At 47.2% G+C, this 25218-nt stretch overlaps 2 protein-coding genes across 3 annotated transcripts; one reads left to right on the top strand and one right to left on the bottom strand.

Moving 5' to 3' along the window:
* Window positions 1-10533: 10533 nt before the first annotated feature.
* On the bottom strand, window positions 10534-14540 carry Tmem176a (transmembrane protein 176A). Its single transcript, XM_036182698.1, has 7 exons — window positions 14324-14540; window positions 13484-13681; window positions 13148-13258; window positions 12034-12090; window positions 11694-11912; window positions 11122-11232; window positions 10534-10797 (listed from the first exon to the last, which is right to left on the bottom strand). The coding sequence occupies exons 2-7, from the start codon at window positions 13679-13681 to the stop codon at window positions 10756-10758; spliced, it is 738 nt and encodes a 245-aa protein (XP_036038591.1). The 5' UTR covers window positions 14324-14540; the 3' UTR covers window positions 10534-10755.
* A 238-nt stretch (window positions 14541-14778) lies between these two features.
* On the top strand, window positions 14779-23698 carry Tmem176b (transmembrane protein 176B). 2 transcript variants are annotated; one of them, XM_036182696.1, is made up of 8 exons: window positions 14779-14937; window positions 15438-15557; window positions 17782-17990; window positions 21016-21126; window positions 21418-21474; window positions 21679-21909; window positions 22737-22856; window positions 23402-23698. In XM_036182696.1, the coding sequence occupies exons 3-8, from the start codon at window positions 17787-17789 to the stop codon at window positions 23483-23485; spliced, it is 807 nt and encodes a 268-aa protein (XP_036038589.1). In that variant the 5' UTR covers window positions 14779-14937; window positions 15438-15557; window positions 17782-17786; the 3' UTR covers window positions 23486-23698. The 2 variants fall into 2 exon arrangements, with proteins under 2 accessions (XP_036038589.1, XP_036038590.1); XM_036182697.1 differs by lacking the exon at window positions 14779-14937 and adding an exon at window positions 15071-15232.
* Window positions 23699-25218: the final 1520 nt, after the last annotated feature.

The following is a 25218-nucleotide window of genomic DNA, read 5'->3' as shown; positions in this document are numbered from 1 at the left end:
ACTTGGGGAGTGGCTGGCCATAGGCAACCTGATCCTGCTTTCCATCTCCTGCCCTGCCCTGCTCCTCAGCTTCAGTCCCCTAAACTGCCCTGCCTCTTCCCTGCAGCCCCAGAAAATCCTGTGTCTCTGGTGTTCTTTTCTGTTAAATCATGTCATGCCATTCTCTCCTGGCATTTAAAAATAAGTAAATCAAAAGCAATTTGTGCATTGGAAAATACAGCCAAAGCCACAGACCTGGGGTTCCTGGAAGGTGAATATGCATGCACATTTGGAAAGAACTCGGAGCGTAGTTAGGGTCACTCTGCTTTGCCAGCTAAACTGACTGACAGAAGCATCTTGAAGGAGGAAAGAGTTCTTCAGCCTCCCGCTTGCACGGGGTTTTGGTGGTGTCATCATGCTGAGCAAGGTTTGTGGGTGGCTCAGTTCATGAAGGAAGCAGCAAGTGTAGATCTGTCATACCACGGTGGGCCAGGGAGCAGAGAGAGGGCCAGGAACCAGCGACCTTAGGAGACCTGCTCCTAAGGACACACTTCTGCCAGCCCCACCCCAAGAATTTACAACCTTTCAGCATGGCGCCATGAGCTGAGGAAGAAGTGTTCAAAATTAGCTTGTAGGGACATTTCTGATTCAGATCATAATAGATGTGGATACAGAGACAGGGCAACAATTTCCTATGCATCAATGATTGTTTAGGAAAACTCACTTTTTCCTTCTTCTGTGTATAGGTCTATGAATTTTAACAATTTACAGATTTGAACCCTTGGCTCCAGGGTTACCCCATCACCCCCAATTCTCCCTGTGAAGTCCTTTCTGCATTTATAGCCTCCTCCTCCTCCTCCTCCTCCTCCTCCTCCTCCTCCTCCTCTTCACCCTAGGAAGTCATTAGTTTTCCAGCATTACATGGAACTATGCAATATGCATGTTTTTGGGACTGTCCCCTTCAATGACCTTGAGATGCAGTATGATTTGTATTTCTTGAAAGCTTGGTTTTATTTTAGACTGGGCTTTGTAGCCCAGGCAAGGCTCGAACTCACAATCCTGCCTCAGCTTCCTGAAAGCTGAGATAATAGACACCTGCCACCACACCCAGAAAGTTTATTTTTATTTACTACATATATTTACATGTATGTGTAGGCATGTATATATGGAAGGCAGAGGCTGAGTGTCTTCCTCGGTTGCTCTCCACACTTTAAAGACGAGGTCTCTCTCTCTCATGGACCCCACAGTGTGCTGGTGTGTCCAGACTGGCTGGCTAGCAACCCCAGAAATCTTTGTAGCTCTGCCTTCCCAGCACCAGGCTTGCCGGAACATGTTGCCACACCTAGCTTTTTACATGGTCGATGAGGCTCAAACTCGGGTCCATGCTCACTTTGCAAACACTTTGCCAATAAACCTCCGCTCTGTTTTTCTTTTTTTGAGTAACATGCTTGCATGTGTCTGTCCTACAGCTCATCTGTGGTTTTGCCTATGGAAGGATATTTGGGTTACTTCCAGTCTGGGGGTAATTACGAAGAGAGCAACCGTGAACATGCCTATGCAGGGTTTATACAAGCTTTCATTTTCTAGGATAAATACCCAGGAGTGGGGTCACTGAAATGTATGCTGTGGGCTTAAATGTTTAGGAACCTGCCAACCTGGCTCTTGGAGTCTCTGTGTGGCTTTGGAGCCCCACGGAGTGGGGTGTTCGACTTTGTTCTGAACAGCTAACTGGCATGTGGGGTTTCCCTAGCCGTCCTTATTGTGGCTCTGCCTTTCTTGATGCTCACCGGTCAGCGCAGTGATCCTTTCAACGACGGCGTCTGGCATCGTTGTCTTGTTTCACCACCCAGTTTTCTGTCCCACCACGGCCTTCCTTCTGCCTCCCCCGGCTTTGTTCAGCCCTCTCCTGTCTCTGTTTCCTGGTATGAAATTTTGTGGCACCGATTTGAGAACTTTCTTCCTTTGCCATACCAACATTCAATGACTTAAATTTCCTTCTTTGCACTTCCTGGCTGTGTCTCAGTTTTAATTTTTAAAGTATTTGTGTGTGTGTGTGTGTGTGTGTGTGTGTGTGTGTGTGTGTGTGTGTGTAAATGCCACACTTCTCACACAGAGATCAGAGGACAACTCTTTGGGAGTGGCCTTTGCCGTCCTGTCTTGTTGAGGCAGGATTTCTCTTGCTGCTTCTGCTGCTCCAGACCAGCTGTCCCTGGAGCTTCCACCTAGTCTCCCGCCTCTGCCTCCATCTCATTAAGGAGTTCCGGGATTACAGGTGTCAGCCTCCGCATCTAGTTTCTTGTGGATTCTGGGGAATCTTAAACTCAGATATCTCACAAATTTTCAAAGACAAAATTTGTGTGTGTGTTTAAAATCTTTTATAATTCCCTTGAAATTTCTTTGATCCATGATTTACTTAGAATAATATTAATTTTCAAATGTTTGAAAATTTTCTCATTGTCTCTCAGTTTGTTGGTTTCTAGGTCAATTCCAGTATGCTCTGAGGAAATGCTCTGCATAAGTTCAACTCTCTTGAACTTGTTGAGGTTTGGTCCTGGGACAAATCTGGTAATTTTCTTTTTCAAATATATATTGATCTATTGGGGTTTGAGGTGTGCCATAGCACACACATCTGCGGAGGTCAGAAGACAATTTCTGAGAAACAACTCTTTACTCCACCAGGTATGACCCAAGAATTGAACTTGGGTCTTGAGACTTGGCTGCAAGTGCCTTTACCCACTGAGCCATCTTGCAGACCTGTCTTGGTATTTTCAGTGCATGCTGAAAGACCGTGTACTCTGTGGTTGTTGAGTATTCTGTGAGTGTAGTACGAAGCAGTTATTAAGGATGTGACTCAGCTCCTCTGGGTCCTGCATTTCTGCATACATATTCTTTTATCTATAATTGGTTTTAGAGTGTTTGGTGCTAGTGCTCCTGGGCAAGCACTCCACTGCTGTTGACATGCTCACCCCCACTTATTCTGTCTGCCGTCAAAGGGGAGTGCTGCTGTTTCCTCCCTACTGATGGATTCCCCCTTCAGTTGTCTGTGTCCTGCCTCCTGCCTTTTGAAGCTCTGTTATTTGGTATATAAGTATTTAGTTTAGTGTTTCTGTCTTCGTGAGCCCACCCTTTAAAGTGTTTATTTGTAAAATTTATTTTATTATTATGTGTATAGGTGTTTGGCCTACATATATGTGTGTGCACAACATGCTCGCTTAATGCTTGTGGAGGCCAAGAGAAGGCATCTGATCTCCTGAACTGGAGTTACAGACAGTTGTTACCAACAATGTGGGTGCTAAGAATTGAACTTGAGTCCTCTGGAAGAGCAGCCAGTGCTCTAAACCTCTGAGCCATCTCCCTATCCCAAGATTTATTCGTGTGTGTGTGTGTGTGTGTGTGTGTGTGTGTGTGTGTGTGTGGTCTGTCTGTCTGTCTGTCTGCTTGTCTGTCTGTCTGCTTGTCTGTCTGTCTTTCTCTCTGTGTGTATGTATGTGTCTGTATATCTGTGTGACTGTATGCCATGCACAGCTGCCCATGGGGGCCAGAGAGAGTGTCAGGTTCCCTGGAGCTGGAGTTACTGGTGGTTGTGAGCTGCCTAACATGGACTGAGGTCTGAACTTCTGGAAGAACAGAAAAGCTTTAAACCACCGAGCCATCTCTCCAGCCTGGAGCACTCTCATTAGTATGCAATGACTCAGTTCAATCCTGTACATTTTCTTTGCTTTGAGGCCTGCTTTGTGTGGTATTAAAGCCATCTACTCCTACTTCCTCTCCATTAATGTTTCTGTGATGTATCTTCCTACCCTTTTGCACATAATGCATTTATGCTGTTAAATTTTAAGTTAATTTCTTGGGTGGAATATAAGATGGGCCATTTAAGAAAGTCATTGTGGACAGTCCATCTTCTAATTGGGACTAACTATTTACATGGATAGTAAGTAGCTTTAGGTTAGTTCTGTAGTCCATTATTTGGTTGTGTTGCTTACTGCTGTCTCTCTCTCTCTCTTTCTCTCTCTCTCTCTCCCTCTCTCCCTCTCTCTCGCCTCTTACCTCCTGCTCTTTTTCAGATCACATGAACATTGTTTAATACTCTATTTGAATTTGTGTAACATATTTATTTTTACTATTTTGGGGGGTGCCATTACTTGTTACTGTAGGAATTATAATGTACATACTTAACATTTATAGTCAGCCTAAACTCTATCTTTGGATGCTTCAGTGGAAGTAGAAACATTACCAATAAACGCCCCTTGCTCTGTCCCATTTCTGTCCTATCTGTCTTATACCTCAGCTCTACATCTATGGACGGTCCATCAGACACTTCCTTACTTGCTTTCAGCTGTCAGATGAATCTTAAAGAATTCAAGAGCACATTGCAATCCACAGCTATCCACTGTGCCCCCCCCCCCAGTGATGTGTGTCCCACTGGACATTGCCTCTGACTGGCAGCTTCTGTCTTTCAGTACAATGGCGTGTCATTTCCTCTGGCTCCACGGTTCTGCCAAGTGTTTGGATCACTCTTCCCGTAACTGGCCGGTGTGTGATTGCATGGCCAGCTTTTATTTCTTTGCCTTTCTTCTGGTTGAGGTACACTGAGCACCTTCAATCCTTAGGCTTATATCTTTTACTGTGAATGGGAGTTTCTCAACCATTATTTTACATACAGAGAGAAAGGATGTAGGTGATTGCTTTGGGTGTTTTCCATTTGCCAGAACCGTTTCTCACCTGCCATCAGCTCCCTGTATGTCCCCTTTAAGAGGACTCATCTTTGGGATTTCGTGTGGAAGGACTTCCTGTGGGATCTTGTCAATGAGCACATTCAGGATTGTCAGGGTGGTTTAGGTGTTTATCCCATGGGATCCTTTGTTCCAAAGTCATGTCAAGCTGGCTGTGCCTCTGTGAGCTCTTGTGACTTGGCCAGCTATAAACATGGATGTGCACGTGTCTCTGTGATGTGTTGTATATTTGGGTAAATGCACATAGAGTGCTCTAGCTGGGTCATATGTAAGGCCTATTTTCAGATATTTGAGGAACCTTTATACTGATTTATAGTGGCTGAACTAATTTACATCCACATTGGCAGCAAATAAATGTACCCCTGGCCCCTAGTCATCCTGGTCACATTTCTTACTACCTGTTGTCTTAGTGACAGCCATTATGACTGGGGTGGTATAGACCCTCAATGTAGTTTTTAAAAGACGTATTGTATCTTGCTTTATGTGCATCAGTGTTTTGCCTACATATATGTAAGTGGCCAGAAAAGAGAGTATGATTCCCTGGAACTGGAATTAAGGATGGTGGTGAGCCTAAGGATGGATGTAGGTGCTGGTAACCAAATTCAGATTTTCTGCAAGAGCAGTAAGTGTTCTTAATGACTAAGAACACTTTGGCCTCTTCAATACAGCTTAATTGCATTTCTCTGATGCCTAAGGAATTGAACATTTGATATTTATTGACCATTTATAGAGCGTCTTTAGAGAACTCTCTGTTCAGTAGGGCAGTGTTGGCAACACGCCTTTAATCCCAGCACTTGGGAGGCAGAGGCAGGTGGATCTCTGAGTTTGAGGCCAGCCTGGTCTACAGAGTGAGTTCCAGGACAGCCAGGGTTACACAGAGAAACTCTGTCTCAATGCCCCCAACTAAGAGAGAGAGAGAACATGACCAAGAGACAGAGAGAGAGACAGACAGAAAGAGACAGAGAGAAAGACAGAGACAGAGAGAGACAGAGAGACAGGGAGAGCTGCCTGTTCATTCCACTAGTTGTTTGAGGGGGGTTGGTTGGCATTTATTTTGTTAGATATGTATATAGTTTATATATTAATCCAGATGTTTATCTGGCAATCTTGTCTCCCATTCTGTAGGCTGTTTCATTATTCAGCTAACTCTTTTCTTTGTTGTGAAAGCTTTTCAGTTTCATGCAATCTCAGTTAGTTTTTGGTTTTATTTTCCAAGCTATTGGGAACCCTTTCAAAAGGTCTTTGCCTGCATTCACACCCCTTGAAGTGCTTTTCCCTGGTAGCTTCAACGTTCTGGGTCCTCCATTAAGGTCTTTAGCCTTTGAATTGATTTTTATACAGGGTGTGGATCAGGGTGTGGATATTGAATTTTTCCAGAACTATTTGCTAAAGATGTTGTCTTTTCTCCAGTGGTATTTTTTTTTCATCTCTGTCACAAATCAGGTGGCTGTAGCTGCATGGGTTTATGTCTGGGCCAACTGTTCTGTTCAACTGATCAACATGCATGTTTGTGTCTGCCATGCTGGGTTTCTTTCTGCAGCTCTGGATGATCAGTCTATTGGTGCAAGAAGGGTGTGAACGTCATAGATTATTACTGTGTTGAAGCCAGTCTGTGTTTTCTACTTTGGTTTGCTTAAAATGTCAGTTCCCAGTCTTTTACCCTAAAACTATGCTTCTCTGTGATGTCAAGGTGTGTTTCTTGCAGGCTGCAACTAGATGGATTGTGTTTTTAAGTTCAATCTGCTCGTCTTTGTCTTTTGCCTGGAAAACTGAGGCCATTTACACTTGGAGTCCCAATGAAAGGTGTGTACTAATTCCTGGCATTTGGATGCTTCATTGGGTATTCTGCTAATCTTCACTTGACTATTTGCCGAAGTCATAATGGGCCCCTAAAGTCATAATCCGTTAGAACTAAACCCCAAATTCCAAGTGTGCATACACTATTCTTTTCTCCTGTTTTTGGTAGCAGATGATCATTAACCCAACTATAACATTGTATGTTTGGGAACAATTGTCATAAACTATTTTATCAGAAGGTCTAGGCTGAGGTTGGGAGTGACGATGTATTGCTTTGAAGTGTTACTCCCGTAATGCAGAATGTTCAGTGTGATGGTGTTGACCAGATGTGTATTAACTGACACAACAAATAGCTTTCACATAAGTCCTTGTTTCTATGATTGTGGTGTTAACTCACACAGGAAGTTGTAATGTATGGTTTGTGCTGCAATTATAATATTCATGCAGAAGAGGGTATAAACATGTATACAGTTTCATTAATAACATATATGCTCCTCCTGAGTTAACAGTGAGGAGGTGACCATGACTGTAGACCCCTGTGTGATCTCACAGGTCAGTCTCTTCCCTTTCCCATTTGTTTATCTCCCATTCACAAGGAAACTGCTGTTCTGATTTCCACGTTACATATCCCCTGCTTCCTCCCTTTGGCCATGAGATGCAGAGGTAAAAGCAACACATCCTTTGATTTTTGAAGCAGGGAGAAGCAGCACACAGCTGAGAGAGCTCAGAAATGTCACTATGCAGAGAACTGTTTCAGCTTTGCTGGGAGTCTCTGAGGGTGGAGAGGGAGAAAGACAAGGTAAGTGCAGACCTAGGGAGCCAAGAACTCACACTTGAGGTGGCTATTTTGGCTGTACCAGGGACTGCAAGGTATGTGGTCAGAGAGGCACCATGGCTGGCCTCTCCCATTCATCACACTAGAAGAGACTAAAGAACATTTCTAGGGGGCAATATGAGCATCCTCAGTGAATGCAGGTGGGAGATAAGGAGGACTGTGCATGTGATGGAGCCCAGTCAAGTGAGATAAGAGGCTGCCTGTCTTCCTACGGTCTCTGTTTTATCGTGTTTCACTAATCAGTACCTTTCCCATTGGCTCTTGCTAAGGTCTGTACCCAGTTGGAGCGAGCTGTCATCAGGCATGCTTTACAGTTCCTTCTCAGGAAGTCACTGATTTTTTAATGTTTTAAATTTTATTTATTTTTATTTTATGTGTGTGGTTGCCTGTGTGTATGTATGTTCATTATGTGCAAGCCTGGTGCCTACAGAGGACAGAAGAGGGCCTCAGATCATTTGGAACTATGAGCCACCATTTCGGTACATTTCTTGTCTACAGTGGGATAACTGGACACGCTTAGCTGCCATTCTTTGGGAGGTGGAAATGTATTTGTTAGACTGGCTTCTGGCTGTGAAGACAGAACATACAAACTAACACACATTTTTCTCTCACACAGACATCTGGCTAGGCACCCCAGGATCCGTGTGTTGTATGTGGACCATGCTCTCCCTCTCCATTGTGAAATCACCCCAGTATGGTTTGCTCCATGGCCAGAAAGGAGAGTAGAGGGGGACACCTCCTATGTGCTTCCCAGGAGGTGCATATATGACTAATTCCTAATCTGCTTACTAGAATCAACTCCCCAATGGATGATGGGAAACAGTACTGTACCCAATCAATAGCCAGGGCACCTATTTCAAGGGACAGAGAAAGAAAGAAGATGGGAAACAATGGCAGCATCCACCAGTGGCTCATGGCTTGCTATCCCATGCACTGAAGACACATCCTCCACAGTGCCTGCACAGGTCAACCCTGCTGACCATCCAGATAGGTTCTCCTAATGCCTTTTCTAGAAGCTTAAGGAAGAAGGTTATCTTTCATTTGAGAACTCTGTTCTAGTAAGGAGAAGGTCCTTGGAATGCTTGGAATAAGATTTTTTTTGTCATTATTTTACTTTTTGTTTCGTAAGGAGGAAAAACTGGGGGCCTGTAGCTTCAGAGGGCTCACTCATTGTTGCTTGGCACTGGGACAGAACACCATGGAAGTACGAGTGTGTGGCAGAAACATTCTTCACTTTCTGACAGACAGGATGGAGAAAAAAGTGGTATTTAAAAAATTATGTGAATGTGTGTTGGGGTGGGTATTTGCATATGAGTGCAGTACCCACAGAGGCCAGCAGATGGTGTCAGATCCTCTGGAGCTAGAGTAACAGTGAGCTGCCTGACATGGATGATCCGAACAAAACTCGGGTCCTCGGCAGGAGCAGTACACACTTTTAACCACTGAGCCATCTCTCCAGCCCCTAGGACTTTTTTTTTTTTTAAACATTTTATTTTCCTTCTTTGAGAGTGTAGTGAACAAACATGGTCACCCTGTAGGTAAACACAGTAAAGATGTAGGACAGAATATTCTGAAAGCTGCTTTGTTCACCCAGTCATGACCTCTAGCAATCTGTACAAACAAGCAAGATATAAATGAGAAATGCCAAGTTCCTCTTTTAAAGTAGTTTCAAGAAATTAGTTTTAAGTAAGTAGGATCTTGGAATTTTTGGTTCTTTTCTTTCCTCCCCTGATGCAAACTCATGTTGTGATGGTGAGTGGGGGTGGAGTTTGCATAGCATCTGCCCATCGAGTGGGTTGGGGAATCTTCGTATTTGGTGACCACATTTAGACCCTGAGATGGGAAGTGGAGGGTGGAGAGCTCACGGTGACCTTCTGGTTTTGAAGTTTGTCTGTCTTCCCAGCTATTCGCCCTCATGATCTTCTGCTTACTGACATCATCCTCATCCTCATCCTCATCCTCTTTGCCTATGGCTTTCCCAGCCTCCTCTTCTCTGCCACCACCCTCTTCATCACAGTGGGCAGCTTTGATTGTCTTCTCAGATTTTGTTTGGCTTTTAGGATGCTCTTTTGCTGACTGGGTGCGTTTGTATGCCCAGGCACCACATTCCACAGGATGAACTTGCCTAGTGAATGCAAGCAATGGGATTTTAAAAGAACACCCCCACCCCTACACACACACCACAGGAGTCTTGAGTAGTGGAGTCTGTTCTAGTGGAGAGAGAGGGCATCCCTGTGTCCAACCTTCAGTAAAATCCCTGTCTCGGAGCCTTACATGAGTTCCTCTGGCAGAGGCAGGCCTGCACCTGAGTGGCCTCTCACCAGAGGGGAATGTAAGAAGAAACATTGAGTTTCCCTAGAGTCCACCTAGAACATCTTCCTGCCCTTGATTCTGAGGTGTATCTCCTTGATGCTATGCATTATCCATGACTGCAGATATATGCTGAGCCCTATAGGTCCTTCAGGAGGACCCCCAAATGTGCAGGTACTCATGGCACCCTGGCATAGACCAACTCAAGACTCAGCTGTCTGGATCCATCTCCCAGCCTTCATATGGCCTTTGAGGCTGTTTTTTTTTATATATATACATATGTATGTATATGTATGTATGTATATGTGTATATATATATGTACATATATATATATAGGGAATTTTTAAGTATATGAGCCATATGTTGTATGGTTTGAGGTATTTTATGGGATGGTTAGTCTGGGGTTTATCTCACCATATCATTGGACAGCTAACTTGAAAAAAAGTTTTCAGAGTTGGGATGGTGGTACACATCTGTGATCCTAGCACTCAGGAGGCTGAGGCAGGATGACCATGAATTCAAGTTCAGCCTGGGCTACATAGCAAGTCTCCATCTAAACAGCCCAGAAGTAAATAAATGAGATTTCTGAAATGACTGTATCTTCATGTTATGCTGTCTGTGTTATGCTGTATGTTGATTTTGCTCAACAGTAAAAATAAAAACCCATTCATCCAACTACCAAACATCCATCTTCTTAAATCAGAATTTGGGGGACAGAGTCTCTACCCTCTGCACCCTGCACGCCCAGTCAGTTGTTTTCAGGTTGTATGATTCTAGGCCTGGGTAGGAGGTTGGAGCTGTGTGGGGCGCATCATAGGCGTACTGCCCTCACCCTTCCCTGTCTCCCAGCCAACCAGTAGAGTGACAAAGCAAGAATCTGCTGGCAATGACGCGAGACTTTATTGTCAAGCCACTGCCTGGGAAGGAGCAGGGGAGGGGACAGTGAAGGAGAAAGAGCAAGTGCTGCTGTGAGCGGCTGTGGTGCTGAGCAGAGCAGGCAACGGTCATGTCCTGGCAGTGGGGTAAGGTCTATTCGCTCCCGTCTGACTCTTCTTTCAGGCTTCGGGAGGAGGGACCCCCAGAGCAAGAGAGAAGCAGCGCTAAATGACATTTGCACCCAACAGTTTCTTCCCGTCTGTTTCCTGAGGAAAAGGCCAGGGAAGACATTAGTGACGGGGAGAGAAGGGTCCTGTGCTCTAGGCTAGATAGTTCTGGAGCCAGCCAGAGCCAACCTCAGCTGCATAGGACCCACGACAAAAAGCTCCACAAGCCTAGATAGACGTGGCCTTCCATGGCTTCGTGGGGGCTTTGGATAGGGACATTGGTTGGAAACAGGGACCTTGTGGGATGGGACAGAAAGACATGATTCTTCCTGGGACCCACATAATGAGTCTCCTTCTTTCCTAAGCATCAATGTCTCATCTGAACATGCCACTGCCCCCAAACACATTGACCCAGGGACTCACCGCCTTTGTGAAGCATCTTTTCCAGACGTAAACACATACAGGGGTGAGAGAAGCCAGGAGCAGCAGTGCCCAGACACCGAAGAGCATTGCCTGGAGACTTAGGAGCAGGGGCTGGGGACATGGGACAAAAGACGAGGGTGCTGGAGTGACGACCACGTTCCTGCTCCTTTCATTCTCTCCTGACAAGGGCCACTTTCTAACCCTCACCTCCAAATCTACAGCTTCTGGACTACAGATGGATCAAGGGTCCAGGGGGGTAGAATTCACCAGAAACCTTGTCCACTCTCCTCAGTCACTGAGCTGTAATGTGAGTGACAGCCTCGGGGAGGTCATGCATTCACTGTGTTGCTAACCCTTGCCATATTTGCAGTCTGGGGCCACTCTTTGCTTGTGGCTGGCAGCATTTCTCTCCTAACAGTTTGTGACATCCGCAGCAGTGTAGTGGGAACGGCTTCTGGTTTGCTCAGTCCTGCCTCTTTCGGGACGATCCTCAAGACTAGAGGGAGGGGAACCTTCTCCTGTCTTAGCCTCCCTGCCACGATCTGCAGCTGCCCTTCTCCATGGCCACTTACCTTTAGCATGCTTGTGTAGAATATGCACAGGGCTATCCTGTCGGCTTCTTCGGGACTTGGGGTGCTGGGGGGCTTGGTGGGCCAGTGATACGAAGAGTTGTTTAGACAGGTGTCATCTCTGATATAGTATTGGTAGACATTGAACTCAGGAGCTGCAATAACGATGGCAGCCACAGCCGTGCTGAAACTTGCCAGCACAAGAAGGATCCTCAACAGGGCCTAGGGAGAGGAGGAGAGAGGGAGACTTGAAGATTCAGATTTATCCAGCCTGTGTGTGATGGGGCAGGAGCCTGGCGTAGCCTCCAGGCAGAGGGTGGGTCTTGCCTGGTCCTAAACTCACCCAGCAGGTACCACCTCGTTTCTTGTGAAGGAAGGCAACAGCTCCAGCCAGCATAGCCTGGGTAGACATTGAACCAGAAGAGTCAGCACAGGAACTACAGATGCCCATTAATCCTCTGCCTCATTTCCCCTGTTACTCTCATCTGCTGTGCCAGCCACATGGCCTACACCATTCCGTCTGCATCCCATGTGTTCTGCTATGTTTTGTTGTCTCTGGTGGACTAACTGTGTAGGGTGATGAGCCTGGAGCTCATCAGTGAGGGTGTGGAACACTGTTTTAGTGACACCTAAATGCACATGGTTAAGCCAAATGTGAACCTTCTTGTCTGTCCCTACAGCTTTCTTTTAAAACCACACTAGATTCTTCATGAACATTCCAAGGACCAGGAATCTTGTGGATCAAAGTCCCAAGTTGTTGGGAAAGCTGCCGATGCAGGATGTGACTTTAGGCAGCCTGGGTCCTGTCTTAGCAGCTATTGGGTCCATCTAAGAAGGACAGAACAGGAAGTCTGGTGCAGCCCCGTGGACACATGGGTCCTGGCCCTATTTGATTATTCTATAATGAATCCACATGTTTCTGCCTTTGGATGGGTTAGCATAGTTACTTTAGTCTCTCCTCTCAATGAACACATGTGGTTTTTGCTGTTCTGAGAGTGTGGGTCTGTCAGAAAGTTCCCTGTACCACCATGCTCAGCCCAACCAGCTGTCATTAGAGATAACAGCACATCAGAATACACCCTGGATCCCTATAGGATGAGCAAAAGGAAGTAGGAGGTGCTTCCTGCCTGACATTTTCCACTTCCCCTGTCTTGAGGCAGACACTGGAGGTGAGTGAGCCCTTAGAGCCTTGACTGATGACTGCCATTGATGATGAGGAGCGCCACCAGCCTGGTGGGAGGAGCATGGGGCAAGAGACAGAGCTGACCTGCAACTGTGCAGACAAACATTCCCTCACTCCCATCATCCACACAAGCACCAAACCGGCCTACATCATTCAGGTCTGTGTGGCTACACACGCTCTGATGCCACATCAATGGTGGTGCTGTAAAGGAGGCAAACAGAACACCATCCCTCTCCTGTCTGACAGCCTTGGACCTTCATGATGCCACACTCACCACGATCCCAGTCCAGATCGGGCCACCTGAGGTGTTCATGGCGAAATACTGGCAGATGTAGAGGATTCCACCCAGAGCCACACTCAGAACCCCCAGCACAATCTGCACCACCTGGAAGAGAGAGGACTTGAGAACATGGCTCTCGAGCAGAGGGTCCACCTGTTAGCTTGCAGCTGAGTGTACAGCTTGGACTGATTTCTAATAAGAAGATCAAACCAGCTCAATGTCTTAGGCATAGAAGAAGGCCGGAGGAGAGTGTGGCAAGCAAGATAAAGGACCGTTCCTTAGCCTGGCTGGTGTCCCTCCTCGGCCCGTGAAGCATGTAGCTACTCTCACCCAGGAGGCCACGAGAAGCCGGCTGCTGCCCAGATTCCTGGTTGAGGCGGATGCTGGGAGCCGTAGCAAGGAGCATCCGGCCAGCAGGAGTTTGGCCAGAGCAGACCCCTGGTGGATGTGCACATCGATGTGGGTGGGTTGTGGGGCCTCAAGGGCCACCTCACCGGCGTCTGCAGTCTCCATGTCCATGGACATCATCTGTGAGGGAGAAAACGAACAGCAGGAAGGAATGTGTGACAGGTTTTCAGGTTTATTGGAGTTGGGAAGTCCAGTGACACAGAAAAGCTGCCTCTGGCTATGGAGCTGTAGCCCCATCCCTTTTGGAGGGTTGTCTCTCAGGGAAGCATGCTGCTGTTGGGGCTCCCTCTTCTCCCCACATCTGCTTTGTGTCCCCACCGCCATGGTCTTCAGGGGCCTGATGTCACGATCAAGCAGTACCCACGTGCCTTACCTCTTCACTTCACTCCTGACTGGGCCTCTTCTCTCAGCCTCTTCTCCTCAGAGTTCTCTGACCCCAGGTCAGAACCCAAGCCCCTTTACAGCACCCCCCACCCCCAAATGCCCATTAAGCTCCTGTTGTAATATCTCTTCCCTACCAGGGTCCCAGGGACCACCTCACCCCGGAGCCCTCTGTCTGGATCAGCACTCAGCACTGACTGTCCCTGTCCCCACAGGACTCAGTGGCAGAGACAGAAGCCACACTGTTTCTAGAGGCATATCTCAGTATGCCCTTCACCCTGGCAAGCTCTATGGGAACAGGGTCGACTGGGAAAGGAGTTCATGCTGAAGTGATTCCCAGAAGCCACAAGGCCCAGGATGGGACAGGGTGGGCTGTCTTACCTGCTCTCTTCTGAGACGAGGGGGTTGTGCAGCGGGGCAGCTGAGGGGCACAGGGAGGAGCTGGCTATAGTCGAGAACCTCAGCCCTGGCAGGAGGGAGAAATTGGGTGGGAGCCAGAAAGGGAGGGAGGCTGGCCAGACTTTAGTACTTCCTGGCAGGCAGCTGGGACTGAGGGCCCCTTCAGGGGCTTCCCAGAAGTCAGTTCCTCAGTGGGCACTGGGGAGCTGGGGAAGGTGGGTGAGGTCTGCAGAGCTGGGACCGGCACGGATCAAGTCTGTGGAATCTTTGAGAATACTCCCTCTTCTGACCCCACCAGCACTAGAGTTTTCTAAGTGACTGTGGGTCTGTGGTGCCTTGGGTGTGTGTGTCCCTGTGTCACCTGTACCCCTGCTGCATAGGCCTGGTTGTCTACTCCGAAAGGAACCCCCCATGCGGGGCCCCTTCTTGTCAGCTACTTGCTGGGAAACTGAGAGACTCTGGTCAGGCCCCCTCCCTCCCTCCACCCCTTCTTCCTGTTCTCTACTTATCTTATCTACTCCTGTGGGGTCAGTAGCTCCAAGTCAGCTCCTCCCAGACCTGTCTGCTCCAGCCCCACCTCTCTCAGAGGATAGCAGGTGAGGAAGGGCCCCTCTCAGCCCCAGGGTAGCCCCTCTTGGAGCACAGAGCCCCTTCTCTGGAGGAGTCTCCAAACCTACTCCTCAGGCTCCACCCTAGCCCAGGATGCTGCTGCTCCCTCCCTCTGTGGCTGCTTTCTTGTAGGACTCCAGGGAGCGGGGGACATGTTGGATAGAGGCTGTGACACTGGAAACAGGGCTGAGGCTGGGGAGGCCGGGGCCGAGCTTTGCCTTCCACAATTACCAGAGCCTCACACCTTCATTCTGAGAGTGGGGCCTTTGAGACCAAGCAGAGGTGGGGTGTCTGTGGAGTGAAGTCACGGGGTGTCTGTTTTCTGTATTCCTGGGCACTGGGAGGAGGGATATCAGGAAGCCACTATCTGGAGTGACGGCAGCAGTGGGGAGCACGGAGGTTTCTGGGTGGCCAGGGCAGTGGTGGTCCTGGGGGTCGTGAGGAGGCCAGCACACAGACAGGACTGAGATTTTCTTCCTCACTCCAGGAACCTCAAGGGAAGGTGAGAACCTGGGGCCTTCACTTGTGCTTCTGCGAAGAAGTCCAAGGCCTCTTCCTCCCTCCTGAAGAGCTGTCCGTCTCCATTCTTTCACCGCGGAGGGCCCAGGTGAGTGGAAGTGAAAAGTGCTTTTAGGGGTGGGACAGATGGAACCGGAGGTGGGACTGGTGGTTACCAATCTCCAGTTGAAACTGATACTTAACCAGATTACCCAGGCAGACTTGCTTTTGGATCCAAGCAACTGACCAGAGGGGCTAAAATGGCCTTGATAGTTTTGACCCAGGACTAGGAGAGAGCTGGGAAGCAGGCAGGATGTGTTCAACTCTAGCTTTAGTAGACTCTAGGCAGCAATGGGGAGGAGGCCATCGGACATTCAAGTACTAGAATATGAAGGCCTCAATGGGCCCAAGGCCCTATGGGAACTCAAGGCAGTGTTTTTGTCAGTGGGAGAAAGGTGATGTATACCACAGTAGAAACTGTTTTCCAGAAATTGCTACATGGACCAGCACGGTGGGTCCTTGCCTGTTTCTGCCACACTATGACATAGATCCAAAGAGCAACACCTCTTCTTCAGTCATGTTTCACTTGTTTACACGGGTGTACGAGTGTGAGTGCAGGTTGCCAATGGTAAATCCTCAAATATGCAAAGAACTTGTATGAAAAAAAAATCAGGAAGCATGAGAATGAAGAGCTTATAAGAGAAGGAATAAATAATGCCCTGAAGAAACACAAAGACAGCCAACCATGTTCGTAATGTAAGAACTGCCACAACAGTTACAGAAACCAAGTGGGAAGCCCAGACAAGGGGATTTACTAGGGGAGGGGACTAGGGAATTTTTATTTTTAATTTTTGAGACAAGATCTCATTGTGTATCCTTGGCTGGCCCAGAACTTGCTATATAGACCAGGTTATCCTCCAACTCACAGAAATCCACCTGCCTCTGCCTCCTGAGTGCTGGGATTAAAGATGTGCGCCCCCACACCTGGAGGGAACTTTTGCAACACATATCTTGATTTTAGCTGTATCTTCATAAAGGGAAATATCTGTCAAACTTCAAAATAAGCAATGAAAATGGAGCAATTTATTGCATTAAATTAAAACACAATAGAATGTAATTTCTCTTATGTAAAACTGAAGAAAGCAGAAATTGCTAGTACACTCAGTGAGTGGGGAAAGAAACTCTGTTCTTGAATGACACTGGTATATGGTCATTGCGACAACATCTGTGGAGGGTAAATGACAATGGCCACTAAAGCTGCGTTAGTCCAGGGTAATTGACAATGGCCACTAAAGCTGCGTTAGTCCAGGGTAATTGACAATGTCCACTAAAGTAGGTGCACACACATGCGTGTGAGCATGCAAATGGAAGCCCAAACTTGACATGGCATGTTTTCCTCTATTGATCTCCACTTAATTGAGGTGGGTTCTTTCTCAGTTAAACACAGAGTTTAGCTGGCCAGCTTGCCCTGGGAATCCTGTCTCTACCTCCCAAGTGCTGGGGTCACAGGAAGCCATCACCCCTGCTCAGCTTATACCTGGGTTCTGGGATCTGAAGGCTGGTCCTCATACTTATACAGCAAGTTTTTACCCACTGAGCCATCTCCTCAGTCCTCTTTTCAACATTTTAACTAGTAAAAGTATTTGTGTGTGTGTGTGTGTGTGTGTGTGTGTGTGTGTGTGTGTGTGTGAACTCAGATTCCTTTTTGTCCCACTTAGACCCAAGCCAAGCTGTGTTAGGCAGCCTTATGTTACTGTGAATAAACATCTGAGAAAAACAACTTGAAGGAGGTAGATTTATAAATTTCCTTGCATGGCATTTTGAGCTGAGGCCAGCCCATTGCTCTGGGCTCAAGGCAAGGCAGAATATCAGGGCAGTGGGAGTGTGTAGTAGAGGATGCTTACCTCAGTGGTCAGGAAGGAGAGAGAGAGGAGGGGAGGGAAGAAGGGAAGGAGGCAAGAGGGAAGGAGAGGGGAGAAATGAATCTGTGAGGGGTTAGATGCTCTTCAAAGGCACACCCCTATTGACTTATGTCTTCCAACCAGTCCCCACTTCCCGAGTCTCCTCCAATAGCACCTCCAGCCAAGACCAAGCATGTAACAGTCTGTGAGGAGCCCTGCATGTTCAAACAATAACATTCCATCAATCCTTTGGGAAGGGGCCCAGGACTGTGTGTGGTGAAAGACTCTACAAGTGGTTTGAATATCAAATACGGGCCACCATGACATTGCTATCTGCCCTTGGGAGAGCTTCTTGACCTTGAGCCATTAGTCACTCCACTTTACCTTTCCTGGTTCCCACACTTCATCCATTCCTGTTGTTTTCCCTACCAGGAAAGATGACCCAAACCACGGTGACTGTGAATGGAGCTGAAGTGGCCTCCGCACTCCCCCAGTCCACCCACATCAACATCCACATCCACCACCAATCAGCTTTGGAGCAGCTGCTGAGAGCCATAGGCTCCCCAAAGAAGTTTTTCTCCTGCCCTCAGGACACTGGGCCCTCCAAGGCCAGCATCCACCATGGACAGCTGGTTCTAGGGGTGAGAGTTGGTGGCCAGTGGGCTAATGAGGTGGCACAGAGGGTGGGGACTCTCCTCTTTATGGGATGCAGAGGAAATCGAGTTGACCCCTCAGCGAAGAACATAGGAACTCACTTGTCCCCTCACATTTGGGGAGAGATTTGAACATTTCTCTGCTGGGATTTGCATGGAAAGGAGTAACCAACCCCCTCTCTGGTGGAGAGAGGGCTGTGTCAGCCAGAGACTGGGTGATGGAGGAGGAATTTCAGGCTGTGAGTTCAAGTGTTCCCTGGAGTTCATGGGAGCTGAAGACTGCAGGTGCAAAAATAAGATTAACCAAATTTTGGTTAATTCTAGTTTGAAGTCTATTTTGTTAGACATTAGCATTGCTATACCAGCTTGCTTCTTCAGTCTGCTTTATTGAAAAATGTTTCTCCAACACTTTACTCTGAGGTAATGTCTGCCTTTGATGTTGAGATGTGTTTCTTGTATGGAGCAGAAGGATGGGTCTTGTTTTCATATCCATTCTGTTAGCATTTGTATTTTTATTGATGAATTGAATCCATCAACATTGAGAGATATTAATGACTTGTGACTTTCTTTCTAGTACTTTCTGTAGAGCTGGGTTTGTGAATAGATTATTGATTAAATTTGACTTTGTCATGAAATATCTTGTTTTCACCATTTATGATGATTGAAATTTTTGCTGGGTATAGTAATCTGGGCTGGAATCCATGGTCTCTTAGAGTTTCAAAGAAGTCTGTCCAAGCTCTTCTGGCTTTTAGAGTCTCCACTGAAAAGCCAGGAGTAATTTGGATAGGTCTACCTTTATGTGCTATATGGTCTTTTTCCTTTGCAGTGTTTTTCCTTTGCAACATTTAATATTCTTTCTTTATTCTGTATGTTGAGTGTTTTGATTATTATGTGGCAAGGGGACTTTTTTTTCTAGTCCAGTCTATTTGGTGTTCTGCTTCCTGTGCCTTTATAGGTTGGGAAAGTTTTCTTGAATATGTTTTGTTGAATATATTTTCTGGGCCTTTGAGCAGGCATTCTTCTCCTTCTTCTATTCCTATTATTCTTAGGTTTGGTCTTTTCATGGTGTCCTAGATATTCTGGATGTTGTGTGTTAGGAACTTTTTAGACTTAACATTTTCTTTGACCAGTGAATCTATTTTCTCTGTCACATCTTCAGTGCCTGAGATTCTGTCTTCCATCTCTCGTATTCTGTTGGTGATGCTTACATCTGTAGTTCCTGTTCTCTTACCCAAGTTTTCCATTTCCAGAATTCCCCCTTCTTTTGCTTCTATTTCCATTTTTCAGGTCTTGAACTGTTTTCGTTTCTGTTGGCTGTTAGTTTATTTTTTTTTTTTTTTTGTTATTGTTGTTGTGAAATTCTTTAAGATATTTATTGATTTTCTCAAATTTTTTGGCTGCCATTTCTTCCATTTCTTTATGGGATTTTTTTCATTTCCTCTTTAAGGACCTCTATCATCTTCATAAAATTATTTTTCAGGTTGTTTTCCCGTGTTTCAGCTGTTTTGCTTTGTTCAGGTCTTGCTGTCGTAGGGTAGCTGGGCTCTGGTGATGCCGTATTGCTTTTCTGTTACTGATTGTGCTCTTATACTGGCATTTAGACATCTGGATTTGGGGTGATTATAGGTCTAGGTATTGATTCCTTTGTTTGTCTTTGTTGGATCAGTGTTTTGTTCCTTGGTTTCTGCTTCTTATCTGGTCTTTTGGCCTAAGTGGTCAAGGGTTCTGGTGACTGATGAGTCTTCAGGTCCAGTAGGGTGTCTCCACTGGGGTTTTAGGGGCCTTGGTTCCCTGGTTCTGGTCTGGCCTATGGTAAAGCTGAAGTCTGCTTGGGTCTCTAGATCCTGCCTGGCCTCCAGTAAAATATCTGGGGTACCCTAGGTACTCCAGAGTCTTCTTCTGGGGTACCTAGGGTACCTGCCTCTGGTAGAGCTTGCTGGGGCTGTTCTTTGGATGGTGTAGATGTATGTGGGCCTCTGTCATCTGTTCTTCCAACTGGGCATATGGAGTCTGCTGGTGTTCTGTTCTGGCTTATGTAGCCTGAGCCTGTTTTGGCTGGTGTGGTCTGTGTCTTAGTGGTGGAGACCCACTGGGATTGGGAGTGGGGGCCCAGCAGCTACAGGGCCAGGGATGAGCTGGGATGGCATTGGCTTGGGAAAAGGGTTTCAGTAGACAGAGTCCAGGGAGGTGTGCAGGTCTGTTGCTAGGTAGTTTACTCACCTGTTCTGGCTGGTGTGGTCTGGACCTGCTTGAAGGGAGTCTTCTGAGGTTGGGAGGGGGGCCCAGCTTTGGGGCTAGGGACTAGCTGGGAAAGCATGGACTTGGGAACTGGCCAAGGGGGCCAGAATCTAGGTGGGGGTGCAGTTTCACTGGTAGGCATATCACTCACCCATTCTCCAATTCCAGAAAGGAGTCACACTGGTATGCCTTTCCCCCGCCCTGAGGCAGGGTCTCATGTCGTCTAGGCTGGCCTCAAATTAACTATGTAGTCAAGGATGGCCTTGAACTTCTGGACCCCCAGCCTTCACTTTCCAAATGCTGTATTTTTTTATAGGCATGTATTACTTCATCCAGTCTTATCTGGCCCTGGGGATTGAATCCAAGGGCTCATTTATTTCTCTGTCTGCTCATCGCCAGCCCCCTCAGCACTATGTTTTGCATGTACTAGAGAACCCTTCACATTGTATTTAGATATGAGGACTTAGGTTGGGGTCAGATGCTGAAGTTAGGTGCAGGATTTGACAGGATGATACCCTTGGGGAAGAATGAGATGAAAATGGTAAGAATCGGCATCAAGTGATGGTGTTAGGGAAAAGTAATGAAAGGCAGACTGAGGGGGTGGAGAAAAACAGCAGACCAGTGTGACTCAATGGATGTTAAGACAGAACCTTCCAGAATCAGAGCTGCAGGGAGGCCAATGCAGAGGAAAAGGTGAAGCCTGCCACCTGGGTTGGAGCTGTGCAGTTACCCTTGGGATGTGAAGAGAGTTGAATTTTCCCCTCCTGTCTTGCAGGTGACCCAAATATTGCTAGGGTTTGTGAGCTGTGTTCTTGGGGTGTGTATCTACTTCGGGCCCTGGACTGAGCTACGTGCCTCTGGCTGTGCCTTCTGGTCAGGGTCTGTGGTAAGTACGAAACTACCAAGGAGCTTGGTGGAGGCAAACAGGAAACAGTTGTCTGAGGGCTGGAGAAAACCTTCAGAGCCTGGGTTTTTGTTTTTGTTTTTGTTTTTGTTTTTTGTTGGGCAGGACATTTGTGACACATGTCTGCCCATGTGCTGCTTTTTAGTTGGACTGCTTGTCTTTTGCTGCTTGAGTTGGGCTGTTCTGAGAGCTGTTGGTGGAAGGATGGTGGAAAACCTAGCCAGGAGAGTAAACTAGAGGCCATTTTTTTTTTCTGGTGTCTTCTCTTTCCAGGCAATTGTAGCTGGAGCTGGCACCATTGTCCATGAGAAGCAACAGGGAAAACTGTCTGTGAGTCTCGGGCTTCCTCTTTATCAACCCTGTCCATCTACACCCTCCAAAATGGCTAGCATTTCAGCACCTTTGCTGTCCTTTAGTTACTGATAAAACGAGCCTTTCCTGGAGGTCTGGGAGGGAAAGATGGGCAGGTTTGAGGCTGTGGTTCATGACTCTGCCACTGACAGCAGCATCTGCATCTGGACCTCTCTCTTTCAGGGCCAAATATCACGTCTGCTCATCCTGGCTTGCATTGCTACAGCTGTGGCTGCTACCGTTCTGGGTGTGAACAGCTTAATCTGGCAGACGAGCGCTTCCTACTATTTCAAGATCAGTTCCGCGTGCGACCCCTTACAGTCTAGCATGGGCAGTGGGTATGGGATAATGCAGTACTCCAGAGACTCAGACTGGAAGATAGAGAGGTGCAAATTCTACCTGAACATGATGATGGTGAGAAGAGAAGTGTGGTTTTCCTGGGACCCATCACAACCCTTGCTCTTAGGGACTGGAGCCCTTGAGGGTGGGGATGAAGGCTCTTTGAACTTGGCCCTCACTCTAGCCTTTTGGGTAGGAAGTTGTCGTTCAAGCTGAAGGCATTTTCAGACCTTCACACATGAAGATTCCCTGAATCCAAGGTGGTGGGGGAACAGACAGTAGGTCACCCTCTGACTTTTCTAATGAATGGCCATTCTGGTTATCTACTTACTGATGCATAAAAAGTCACCCCCAAATATGGTGGCTTTGAGGCACCACTTTCTTCATGGTTCTCACAGTTCTCTGGGGTTGGCTGGTTCAGACAGACTGTTTACACTCGGGGGTTTCCTATGCAGCCGCAGGCGGAGACAGTGGGTGTAGTCATCCAAGGTCTCACTAGGGCTGGACATTCCCACTGAGGCACTAATGCAGTAGGTACAGGATGTGGCTCTTGGCTGGGAGCTCAGCTGGGCTGTCAGCCTGAGGACCTCTAGCAGCTTCTTCATGTGCCTCTAGCTTCTCAATTTAGCAGTCAGGTCCCAGGCGGGGAGTTATGGTGATGTGTCAAGAGGCAGGAATAAACTACAGGGCCAATGAAGGGCTGCCCATCATTGACATGGTGCAATTTTCATAAGTCAAGCGAGTGGGTTAGAAGTGGTGGTCACCCCACCACTAAAAGACACTGCCTGCCTTGGTGGGAAGTATTTACTAAACCGGGTCTGGATGGAGTGTGGCTTTGCTAAGGTGGCATGTGATTCAGATGAGCTGACTCTTGGCTATGTCTGTTTCTCTTCTGACTCTAGAACTTGTTCCTAGCATTCTGCATCATGCTAACAATTGTCTGTATCCTGAAGATTGTTGTGTCTTTGGCTTCCCTGGGACTGAGTCTCCGAAGTATGTGTGGCCAGAGTTCCCAGGCCCTGGTGAGTACTCAGGACAGCAGGGGTCTGGGCATTAAAAATGGGGATGAGCACCTGGCCTTGGAAGTCCCTGGTCCTCATTCATCCTTCACTGTCTGGGGACTGTGACCTCATGTCCTGTATGACTTCTGCTACCCTGTGCCTCTTCATGCCTTTCTTCACCCTCATTCCCCACTCCGTCCAGGTCCATGTCCCACTCCCTGCTCTGCCTCCTCGCCCTTGCTGCATGTGCACTTCCTGCTGTGACTTCCTTCTCTCTGCTGGTTTCAAGTGCTGAAGCTAACCTCATCCCCATGCTTTTCTCCATCCATCAATGATGCTAACCTCATCCCCATGCTTTTCTCCATCCATCAGTGATGCTAACCTCATCCCCATGCTTTTCTCCATCCATCAGTCAAGCTAACCTGATCCCCATGCTTTTCTCCATCCATCAGTGAAGCTAACCTCATCCTCATGCTTTTTTCCATCCATTATTTAAGCTAAACGTCATGCTTCTTCTTTATGTTTTTCTTCCATTCATTGATTTCTTCCTTCTATTTTATTTTCAGGATGAGGAAGAGACAGAGAAGAAGCTTCTTGGGGGGGATTCAACACCTCCCTCCCCAACCAAGGAGATTCCTGTTATCCTGTGAGCTGCTGCAAAGCTCCTGCCTGAGCCCACATGTATCCCTGAACAGAGGAATCCAGGGAGACCAGCAACTGTTCCCAGGGCCTCTGCTGGGCCCACAGCACACACCTCCTTCTGTTGTAGCCACTACCCAGCCCTCTTTCTTCCTCTCTCTCCACTGTCCTCACTCCAATGTCCCAATGCTAATTAAACAGAAACAACCAGAGAAAACACCTTCTCACAGAGAGGTGTGGGTCTTTGTTGACACAGATGGTGTGCTGGGAAAGGCTGTCCCTTGAGTTGGTGTGTGTAGAGACAGAGTGATGGTGGAGCGTGGTTACAGTTGCATGTCTCCGCTGTCACACTATTCCTCAAGATTTGCCTCCATCCCACTGTGTAAATCAAACATAACTCAAGTGCTTAGAATCTTCCTGGCATTGTTTAGTCTTCTTTCCTGATGCTTCGATAAGTACTCTGGCAAAAGCAATTTACGGGAGAAAGGTTTTATCTTATTATGCTGTCCATTATGGCAGGAGCCTGGAGCAGCTGGTCATGTCACAGCCACAATCAGAAGCAGAGAATGACAAATGCATACATCCTGGGGCTTGACTCACTTTGTCCAGTCTTAGTTTGAGATTCCCTTCCTAGGGAATGGTGACTCCCATAGCGGGTGGGTCTTTCCCTGTCAATTAACATAACCAAGGTAATCCCCTACATCTATGCTCAGAAGCCCATCTTTCAGATGATTCTAGTCAAGTTGATTCTCCCAGAACCCAGCCCATTGTATGTTCAGGTGGCACTTGCCATAGGCAGGCCTGTGGGTTCGGGTCTCAGGGAAATAAGGACATTTTAATTTGTTTAGAAGGTAAGGTGTCAAGCCTACACCACAAAGAGTGCGTAGCAAGCAGGAAAGTAGTGTGAAGTGTTTGCTGAGCATATGTCAGAGGTGAGGACCAAAAGGGAAGTTATAAAGGTGACAATCAAGGGAGAGGCTCTGAGATTATTACTATTGGTACTTAGCTGGCTGGGGCAGTGATCAGCATTCCCCTGCCTCAGTATGCACTGACACATTGGTAGTGCCCAGTTACCTGGTCATCAACCTAATCTCAAGAAATGACGGCTTAGTTGGGCAAGGGAGCTTCTTTGTTGTCACTCATATAGATGCCCAGGATTCCACCTGCCTAGATCCCAGCCCACAGTTAGCAGGGGCAGTCCTTGGGGCCTGACAAACACTGGCTGCTAAGAGAGGGCACCATGTCATCAACTTCTGGGTGATCCCCTCAAAATCTGCATTGAATGTATAATCTCCAGTGGCTCAGAATGTGACTGTGTTTGGAGATAGTCTTTTTGTATAAGTCAGATGAAATGGGGTCATCAGGGTGGGGCCAAATCCATCATGACTAGTGTCCTAATAGGAAGAGAGCATTGTGAAGATACAGAGGGAAAGGTGGCCATTTGGGAGCCAAGAAACCTCAAGAGAAAACTGTCAGCACCTTAATCTCAGGCAAATTTTCACCAAGGGCTTAGCTACATGTCAAAAAGAGGAAGCTGAGTGCTTGGGGAAAAGGAACTGATAATGTCTCAGTCAGCAAGCCTATCTGTCCTGTGGCACTCACTATTCCTGAGAAGACAAATATACATCTACTCACCACGGATAGGGAAGTAACAACAGACCAAAATAAGGACAGCAGCCAAGTTCAACTTGATGAACCAATGAGCTTACTGAGGTTATTTACAGGAGTAGGGGTGAGGGGATGC

The sequence above is a fragment of the Onychomys torridus genome, chromosome 3 (assembly GCF_903995425.1).
Source record: "Onychomys torridus chromosome 3, mOncTor1.1, whole genome shotgun sequence".
Classification (NCBI taxonomy): domain Eukaryota; kingdom Metazoa; phylum Chordata; class Mammalia; order Rodentia; family Cricetidae; genus Onychomys; species Onychomys torridus.
Note: the sequence above shows the minus strand (reverse complement) of the source record. Positions and strands in the feature narration are given on the sequence as shown.